This window comes from Nannobrachium achirus, assembly GCF_963921795.1.
Source record: "Nannobrachium achirus genome assembly, chromosome: 19".
Lineage (NCBI taxonomy): Eukaryota > Metazoa > Chordata > Actinopteri > Myctophiformes > Myctophidae > Nannobrachium > Nannobrachium achirus.
Window position 1 is genome coordinate 39,898,493 of NC_137826.1, and position 10,514 is coordinate 39,909,006.

Consider the following 10,514-nt stretch of genomic DNA (forward strand, 5'->3'; position numbering starts at 1 on the left):
CCAACAGATGGCGCCATAGCAGCACATGAAGAGCTCCATTCACTAGCTAGTGTCTGTGTATGTGAAGGGTGTCTGTGCATGTGTGTGTGTTTGTGTGTGACTTGAAAAGGTAAGTAAAAATAGGAAAAATAGCTGGTACTCCCTACGGTCGCTACTCGACCCCAGGGAGTGTTACTTGTAGGGTACTTCGTCGGAGGTGCGTCAGGCAGAGATGCCCCGCAGGTACCAACATCTTCCTGTCAACAAAAAAAACAATCAAGTTATAAAGTTATTGATCAATGATTGGCTGTAGATGGAAAACAACCGCCAACATCATCATCAAGCAGCGTCGCAGCGTCATTACTGTATATATTTGTGTGGGAAAAGATTAATCTTTCTCTTGAATATTGCATTACTGTACTTTAGGCCATTATGCTATTAGTTGTCTATACAATTCATGTTTGATTACTACAGTGAATATCAAAAAAATGGCCAAGCTAACATAATTGTGAAAATGTGTTTCTAGGGTTTGGAACAAAATATTTTTATTTTTTATTTTCATACATATAGGCTACACTGTGTTTGATCCCATGGCAGTAGACATTCATATGTTAACCCAGTGGTTCTCAACCTTTTCAGGCCGCGACCCCCAAAATCATATTTGAACTGAGAACCCCCCACCCTGACGAGCACTAAGAATTGAGGCATTACATTTTGTATATCACGATCCTACTGTGAAAATAGCCGATCTATATGCTCACAACACCTCGCAACGCGAGGCGTTGTGAGCATGTAGATCAGCTATTTTCACAATTTCTGCCTGTAATATTTGACAATTTGGCCAAATGTTTAATTTGTAATTTTTTGAGGTACTAAAAAGTCCTTCAACTGTCACTTTAGAAATGTGCATATAACTTCTGTACACTTAAACTTTATGTTGGTTTGTTTAATGTTCATTGAGAAAACAATGTTGCACAATGCACATTAACACATGGGAAGCCAAGGTTTCTAACATTTCTAGCTGTTGCTGCTGCCGTCGTTGACTTACGCTTTAATTTTGAAGAGCCTCGGAAGCTTTGTGCGTGTGCACGTGAGTGTCCACTGACGATTGAGGAAGAAGATCCATTTGTTTACAAACGCTCGCGAAACTAAAATCCAAACCGGGGCCGACCATCGCGGTAAAGTGTCGCCGTGAAAACAGGCAGATCTCTGCTTCCCTGGCGTTCTTGGCACCTTATTCATAGATAAAGCTGTTTTTATGTTTCAGCCTAGAATGGAAGTGTATGTAGCCTAGATCCTCCATTTAGTTTCTCTGCGAGCCACGGTATGACGTATGGACCAGGGTCTTTCACAGAACGGATGCAGCTGCATGTAACCAAGTTAACCCCTTGTCTCGTCTCTCAACGAGATGACTCATTTTTGGCACAGCGACCTCCAGTGGCCGTATCTCGTTACTGAACGAGTTTGGCTCCCAAGTTGTTAAGTTAATCATCTGGGGACCCTCCAAAATAATTTGGGGACCCCCCTGGGGGTCCCAACCCACAGCTTGAGAACCACTGTGTTAACCTACTGTATGCTCAGATTGTCTCATGTCCACAGGCTCCAGCAGTGGAATGACCTTATGTTTGATCCTCTATCATGGTGTTATGTCCCGCCAGGCATTGGAGAGTGAGTTTGTCTCATGCCAGCTCCACCAGTGGATCGACCTCATCTTCGGCTACAAGCAGCGTGGGCCGGAGGCCGTGCGAGGGCTCAACGTCTTCAACTTCCTGTCGTACGAGGGCGCCGTCACCCTGGACAACCTGGAGGGGGCGCAGCGGGAGGTCTGTGGGCATGACAACATCAACTCTCACATAAACAAATATATAACCTCTCATTGCATAAAATACATTATGCACTACGTGGGTAGAGTATGTTGATTATGTACTTTAGGGTAGGATTATGTTAAAGCTGCAACACATTTTCCGACCTACAAGCTGTGCGATTGTAGATTGGCTATGTTAGCTATTTTTTGTGTGACACAAAGTATGTTAAACAGACTAAGCATTTTTGTTGATTTAAAAAAAAATTAATAGAATGTTCATGTTTATATCATTTGTTGTGGAGGGATATAATGTAAATGAATGTTTGTTCTGTGTGTGTGTGTGTGTGTGTGTGTGTGTGTGTGTGTGTGTGTGTGTGTGTCTGTGTCTGTGCGTGTGTGTGTGTGTGTGTGTGTGTGTGTGTGTGTGTGTGTGTGTGTGTGTGTGTGTGTGTGTGTGTGTGTGTGTGTGTGTGTGTGTGTGTGTGTGTGTGTGTGTGTGTGTGTCCAGTCGATGGAGGCTCAGATTCAGGCGTGCGGTCAGATTCCATCCCAGCTGCTGATAGAACCACACCCACCCAGATCCTCCGCCATGCACCTGGTGAGACCACCTCTGCTTTTATATCTACTGTTTATCAATGCCTTTCTTTATAATATACTGTAAATATAGCAGGTTTTGTATTTCATGAAGTTTCAGCCTGACATTATGAAGTGTATTTTAACAGAGGTGTTGGTCTTGAGACTCGACTTGGACTGGAGTCACACATTTGATTACTTTAGTTTAGACTGACTTGATAAAAACAATAATAATAATAAAATAAAATAAATACTTGCACTTTTCTTAAGTCTGACCATAAGTCTTATGACCAAATAGCATGCGCCATGCCTCCAAGTCTCAAGTTAAGTTATAAGACCTGGTACTTAAGACAAAAAATAGGACCCTTAAGTCTTTTCAAGTTAACTTGATAACTTCCGACAAGCTTAGAACTTGTTTGGGACTCAAAACTAAAAGTTTAGGACTTGGACTTTACTTGGGACTTGTCAAGTGTTTACTTGGGACTTGTCAAGTGTTTACTTTGGACTTGTCAAGTGTTTACTTGGGTCTTGTCAAGTGTTTACTTGGGACTTGTCAAGTCTTTACTTGGGACTTGTCAAGTCTTTACTTGGGACTTGTCAAGTCTTTACTTGGGACTTGTCAAGTCTTCACTGGGGACTTGCCTTCGGACACAAAGACTTTAGTTTTTACTTGACTCTGCATGGTGTGTAGGCCTAAATATCACTGATCTGACGTCAGTTCCCAGAGGCTGTGTGTGGCCAACAGCCTCTCTGTTGTCACCAGCACCTAAAGCGTCTCCCCAGACAAACAGATCCAGATCCTCCACAACCCTGAGCCCTCACCCTCTCTCCAAGACCTCCAACCATCCTCTGTGTGTACCTGCCTCCACCCTCACTCTCCCACTAATGTACCTTTTACCCCTCTCCTCTCCTCTCCTCTCCTCTCCTCTCCTCTCCTCTCCTCTCCTCTCCTCTCCTCTCCTCTCCTCTCCTCTCATCTCCTCTGTTTCCTTTCCTCTTTTGCTCCATCGTCTCCTTTCCCCCTCCTCTCCCTCCCTTCTTCCCCATGTCTTCTACTCTCTCTCTCTTCCTTCTTTCTCCTTTCCTCCCTTCTCTTTCTCTCTCTTCTCTTTCTCTCTCTCTCTCTGTAATTCTCTCTCCCTCTCTCTGTGTGTCTGTCGTTCTATCTCTTTCCCACCCCTGTCTCTCTCTCTCTCTCTCTGTCATCCTCTCTCCCCATCTCTCTCTCACCCTATCTCCATATCTCTCTCTCTCCCTATCCATCCAACTCTGTCATGCTCTCTCTCCCTCTCTGTCTCTGTCATCTCTCTGTCATCTTCTCTATCCCTCTCTGTCTCTATCTCTGTCATCCTCTCCCTCCTTATCTCTATCTCTTTCTCCCTATCTACTGTATATCTCTCTGTGGCATCCTCTCTCTCTCTCTCTCTCTCTCTCTTTCTCTCCATCTCCATCTCCATCTCCATCTCCCTCTCTCTCTCTCTCTCTCTCTCTCTCTCTCTCTCTCTCTCTCTCTCTCTCTCCCCCCTCTCTCTCTCTCTGTGTCTCTGTCGTTCTCTGTCTCCCCCCCCCTCTCCCCCCCTCTCTCTCTCTCTCTCTCTGTGTCTCTGTCGTTCTCTGTCTCTCTCATCAGTGTTTCCTCCCTCAGAGTCCTCTGATGTTCAAGGACCAGATGCAGCAGGACGTCATCATGGTGCTGAAGTTTCCCTCCAACTCCCCGGTGACGCACGTGGCCGCCAACACGCTGCCGCACCTCAGCATCCCCGCCGCCGTCACCGTCACCTGCAGCCGCCTGTTCGCCGTCAACCGATGGCACAACACAGTCGGTGGGTCTCTGTGTGTGTGTGTGTGTGTGTGTGTGTGTGTGTGTGTGTGTGTGTGTGTGAGAGAGAGGGAGAAGGTTGTGGCGATGGGAAGGAGCATATAAAGTGTTCTTAACCATGTTGTTATTGCCCTTGTAGGTATACTTGTTGCATCAAAGTTCATTAAAAATGTGCACGTTGCAAATATCTTCATATTTGTACTTTTTGTGTGTTTCATAAATTAACGATCCCACAGCCGCGTCACTCAAAAGTAGCAGATCCGCAAGCTCGAACCGCGCCGCGCAGCGACACGCTTTGAGCTTGTAGATCTGCTACTGTTTGCGGTTTTTCGAATTTGAACCCGGAAAAGTATCAGCTTTGAACATAATGAGGTTTTCACCCGACAGAGACGATATGCGATCTTTTAATTTCATTCAGTGTCATAACCATACGTATTCCGATTAGGGGTGGCTCGGTATCAACATTTTGTTATCGCGGTTACCGTCCTCCCATTTACCGCCGGTATTGCGGTAATTACCGCACCCCCGTATCTATTAATTAAGGTTCGGCGATAAGACAAAATATTCCTATCATCTGCCCAAAATTCGTCTCTCCACGGTCCTATAAGCCCGACTGCTCGAGTTCCCCGTACAGCACAGTGGGTCTGGCTTTTGAAAGTAGCAGATCTACAAGCTCACAACGCGTCGCGTTCGCAACGCGTTCTGAGCTTGTAGATCTTTGCAGTGTCGGGTTACTATAGTAACGTAGGCTACAGAGGCGTCAATTGGGTATGGCAAGCTATATGGCACCTGCCATACCTAGGCTACAGGGGGAAATAATAAAATGTACTTTCATCGTGCCTGTTGCTAAGGTATGGCAACATGACTGGTGTCTGTCATGTTGCCATACCTTAGCTTTTTCTGAACTGACGCCACTGGTAGGCTACTGGGGCTTCAGACACTGCACGCTATTTGTGAACAAACCAGATGAGACGGGTATAGTGATTGTGTACGGTCTGTGATTATGCAAACTCACGTCTCAAATCGCATTGATTGAGTGGTGATATAAACATAGTAAACAGGTTTTAGTTACCAGACTTGACAGAAAAGGTTGTAGTCGAACAACGACGGGCACACACGCTATACTGTAAAAGTACTCACTAGCGCTGGTTTCATTTTTGGTTTTAGTCCTCGCGCTCCGCGCGTATGAATAAAAAAAGAAACGGTCACGAGGTATGTATAAACATACTTGTGTGAGTTGTGTCGTGTGGATTATGGAGAAAGTTTAACGCTTCTGAGGCTACGAGGCTACTGCACTGCTCCAATGTCTACTGTGTCTCACTCTCTGTCGGAGACTGTGACGGGCGGGGCCAAGCTTACAATTGTTCCAAACCTGTGGTGCGCGGCCCAGAGCAGAGCGGCATGAAGCGCATGCGGTCCTCGCTTCTCCCCCGTTTTAAAACTCGCTCGTTCTCAATAAAAATAGCCTATTTTTTGTCTTTTTTGACCGCGGTAAGGACCCTGACACCGCGGTAGGCCGCGGTATACCGCGATACGGCGATACGGCGGTTACCGAACCCAGCCCTAATTCCGATCTTATATCATGCCTTTGTTCTTATCTTATGTCATGTGATGTCAGGTCTGCGTGGAGCCCCAGGATACTCCCTGGAGCAGGCTCATCACCTGCCCATCGAGATGGACCCTCTCATAGGTCAGTACCATTAGAAGCTGTTCCTGGAAACACTCCCCTTCCCCTTCTCATGCTGCACCTGTGTGTTCCTGTGTGAAACCTCCCTATGGAACTCACTCCCAGTCCATATTCTGAGAACTTTAGAGAGAGCTTTGGTGTAGAGGGGAAAAAGAGCAGACTGAGTACAGAGTGAAAGGTCAAGTTTATTAGGTTTTGACGGTTCAAGTGGTTAAATATCTGAAAACACAAATTGTTATGAATCCAAGATACACTGATGATTGTGCTGTCAAACAATGAAACTATATGGAATCTATGAACAGATTGTGGGGGTCCCTGCTTCATCTCTCTCTCAACTAAGGGGTCCTTGGCCTGAAAACGTTGAAGACCCCTGCCCTACCTAATCAAAATCCCCCTTTCTGTGCTCTTAGTTTTTAACCTTTATAATAGTTTTTTTATTTTTATCTATTTTTCCTAATAACTCCACCTTTTCAGAATTGCATTCCCTGGCCTACCTAATCCGAATTATTCCCTTAGTTTTTAACCTTTTTACTATTTTCTTTCCTAATAAAGCTGTTCTCACTTTGTTCCTGTTGTTTGTAAAGCAACTTTGAGTATTTAGAAAGGCACTTTATAAGTGTCATGTGTTATTTCTCCTCCTATAGCAAACAACTCTGGGGTGAACAAGCGTCAGATCACAGACCTGGTGGACCAGAGCATCCAGATCAACACACACTGCTTCGTGGTCACAGCAGACAACCGCTACATCCTGGTCTGTGGCTTCTGGGACAAGAGCTTTCGCGTTTACTCCACTGAAACTGGTGAGTGATAATAGTACTGCTAGAACTGTTGTCTGATCTACAAGATTAGTTATTTATGGCAAGACAGGGTTCATCACAGTGTTGTTTTTGACAGCAAATTTTGATTTAGTTTTAGTCATAGTCTTTTGAATAAAATGTCATTTAGTTTTAGTCATAATTTAGTCACCTGAAATGTTTTAGTCTAATTTTAGTCGACTAAATATCAAAAGATTTTTCGGCGACTAAATCTACAGTTGATTTAGTCAACTGAAATGTATTTTGGCAGGCCTTGATGACATTGTAATGGCTGATTTTACACTTAGTTGTGTGCTGAAAATAGCAGATCTACAAGCTCACAATGCGTCGCAGCACGACACGTTGTGAGCTTGTAGATCTGCTATTTTCAGCACGCAATACCTGAGACCAACCAAACATAAAATGACTCTCTTCTCCTATAGTCCCTCCCTAACGTTTTAGTCTAGTTTTTATTTTGTTGACGAAATTGACAATATATTTAGTCTTAGTTTTAGTCATCACAGCTTAGTTTTTATTTTGTTTTTATTTAGTTTTCGTCAGTGAAAGAAATGCAGTCGACAAACATTTTTCGTCATAGTTTTAGTCGACGAAATCAACACTGGTTCATCAATATGTCCGTACACAGACACATGTGTCCGTGGCAAGACTTGGCCTTGTCTGTGGGTAATTTTTTATTTTCTGTTTTACACACCATTATAATGTTCTTATTTTGATCATATTACCCAATTACTGAATGTTACGTCTCCATTTTTTTCTGAAAATGTATGACACTGATTTACTACAACACTATGTCGATGGCAAAAAATATATATTTTGGCAAAAATGTCCACATAAGAGCATGATTCGAGTTTCCTAGCGTAGCTTTTGTATTCTGGGACTAACATGGAGCGAAATACTGTAGCAGATCTGCAAGTCCACACTGCTGCGTCACTCACAAGTCACAACACCTCATTTGGCTTGAGCTTGTAGGTCTGCTGCAGGTTGCCATTTTTGCCCGATGCTGTCATATGACCAAGTATAAAATAGGGCTTTCATTTATGAAAAAGCATTAAAAAGAAAGGGAAATATGGAGATGCAAGGTTTGTGGCTGACAGCGACGACGTGTTTTGTTGATGACGAATCAGGGAAGCTGACCCAGATCGTGTTCGGCCACTGGGACGTGGTGACGTGTCTGGCCCGGTCCGAGTCCTACATCGGGGGGGACTGCTACATCGTCTCTGGGTCCAGAGACGCCACGCTGCTGCTGTGGTACTGGAGCGGAAGACATCACATCATAGGGGACAACCCCAACAACAGTGAGTGACACAGACCATAAGGAATAACAACAGATCACATACACACACACAGAATGTAGTAGACAAGTATGTATCTATAAACACTACAGTACACTTATGTTCTTGCATCAACACTGAATGTGAATGTGAACACATACATAATAGGCACCGTCTCGCAGAACCAAAATTTGCACAGAGACGCACACACGCACACAGATGGGTAGTTGGGTACACAGTCCGGGGTTAGTGACAGCGTGTCTGTGTGTTGTGTGTGTGTGCGTGTGCGTGTGCGTGTGTTGTGTGTGTGTGTGTCAGGTGACTACCCGGCTCCCAGAGCGGTACTTACAGGTCACGACCACGAGGTGGTGTGTGTGTCCGTCTGCGCAGAGCTTGGACTGGTCATCAGCGGAGCCAAAGGTTTGTGCCACAAATGTACAAATATATGTTGTTTCACCTTTCAAAATATACACAATAAAATCACAAACAATAAATAAATAGAATGTGGATGGTTCTATATGGGAAGAATTAGATTTACAACGGTACTCATGTTGGACTATGCATGGCAGGGGCTTCCTCCTCCCGGAGCCAAGCCTAAACCTGACCATGGTTATGTTAGACTTCATCCATGTGTTTGTGCTTGTCCCTCAGAGGGCCCATGTCTGGTCCACACCATCACAGGGGACCTGCTGCGGGCCCTGGAGGGCCCCGAGCTGTGCCAGCAGCCCCGCCTCATCTCTGTGTCCAGCGAGGGCCACTGCATCATCTGCTACGAGCGCGGACGCTTCTGCAACTTCAGCATCAACGGCAAGCTGCTGGCTCAGATGGAGGTCAACGACTCCACACGGGTACGTCACAGGGGTTGGCTGTTTATTGTCCTGGATACGCAAACCTTTTTGGAATCAGGGACCCCCGAATTTATACTTATTACGCCGTGGACCCCCATTTGATTGTTTTACATTAATCTGTTTAATGTTGAAAGTAATTATCTTGTGGTGTCCACCTTAAATTGTAGTTTCCTTGTTGAAACTGCAATGTTGGGGCTTATATGACACTGACTTTTTTTACACCTGTAAACATGTGATAATAAAGTTGACTTGACTGCATTTGCGTATCGCCTTTTCTCCTTTGAGCCGTTTGAGTTGTCTACAAAGAACTCAACACATAATATCCCTATCTCTCTCTCTCTCTCTCTCTCTCTCTCTCTTGCTCCCTTTCTGCCTCTCTCATTCTCTCCATCTATCTCTGCTCTCTCGCTCTCTCTCCAGGCCCTCTTGTTGAGTAGCGATGGTCAGAACCTGGTGACAGGGGGTGACAACGGTGTGGTGGAGGTGTGGCAGGCGTGTGACTTCAAGCAGCTGTACATCTACCCAGGCTGTGACGCTGGCATCCGCGCCATGGACCTGTCCCATGACCAGAGGTAAGATGTCAGCTTGTTTATTCCTGCTGGGGCAACTAGGCAACATTCAGCCACTAGATGGTGCACTTTTACAACACCTCTGTTGCATAAGGTTTGTCATTTCTCTGGCTTGCAATCATAAAAGTTACCTTACCTAATGGAAACGGATGGATAATGGCTGCCCTCATTCTTAACCACCACAAGAGCCAATCTAGAAGATGTGCTATTTTCAAAAGATGTATTATACATTTTATCCATTTGAAAACGTGAAATGGGGCATTCTGCATAATGACTACTTTCTACTTTTGATACCAATTCTTTTGTACCTTTACTCAAGAACATCTTTAATTCCAGACTTTGACTTAACAGAGTATTTCTACTTTGCAGTATTGATACTTATTGAGCTTGTAGATCAGCTATTTTCGGCAAAGAGCTTTGGTGTAGAGGGGAAAAAGAGCAGACTAAGTTTAAAGTAAAAAAATATATATATTACCTTTTCCACTGATAATAATAATCATTCGTGTCCTTGCAGGACTCTGATCACTGGCATGGCGTCGGGCAGCATTGTGGCGTTCAACATCGACTTCAACCGCTGGCACTACGAGCACCAGAACAGATACTGAGACGTTGTGGACGGAGTGAACAGAGGGAGAGAAAGACAAAAAGGAGAATGGACAGAGAAAGAGAGGGAGAAGAAGAGAAAGGATGCAATTATCCTATTGCTGCATATCTGGAAGGAGGAGGAGGAGGGGCTACAGTCTACCAACACCTGTGAGGAGGAAGGAAGAAAGAAAGACCGTCGGCTTCGGTCAGGGAAACCTTCCGGCTGTTGACGCGACCGAACCGGGAGGAGAGCAGCTCGCAAGCCAGCGTCAGCAGAGAGACGTACTTCCTCCACAAACACACGCACACACACACACACGCACACACACACACACACACACACACACACACACACACACACACACACACACACACACACACACGTGTGTAGATCACAGGCACGCCAGTAAAAAACCCCAAGGGTACACCCTCCTGCTACTGAAACCTGCTAATCAACTAACAAGGTAAAAAGAAAAAAGAACATACTAGTAATTGAAAGGAAATCCAAACGTGGTGGTGTTGAGGCTCGGACCCCCCAGCACACCTCCCACACCAGGACTGATA

The 10,514-nt window shown here is 45.0% G+C and overlaps 1 protein-coding gene across 1 annotated transcript in view; it reads left to right on the forward strand.

The window, feature by feature from the left end:
• Positions 1–9,970, forward strand: part of LOC308304331 (neurobeachin-like) — a gene marked incomplete at both ends in the record, with an annotated part of 237,983 nt that extends 228,013 nt beyond the window's left edge. The window contains 10 exon segments of the mRNA XM_080748915.1: positions 1,638–1,802; positions 2,292–2,381; positions 3,987–4,179; positions 5,794–5,865; positions 6,507–6,662; positions 7,802–7,972; positions 8,267–8,368; positions 8,600–8,796; positions 9,217–9,368; positions 9,880–9,970. Of these exon segments, the coding sequence (XP_080605041.1) occupies positions 1,638–1,802; positions 2,292–2,381; positions 3,987–4,179; positions 5,794–5,865; positions 6,507–6,662; positions 7,802–7,972; positions 8,267–8,368; positions 8,600–8,796; positions 9,217–9,368; positions 9,880–9,970 (1,389 nt within the window).
• Between the last annotated feature and the right edge of the window lie 544 nt (positions 9,971–10,514).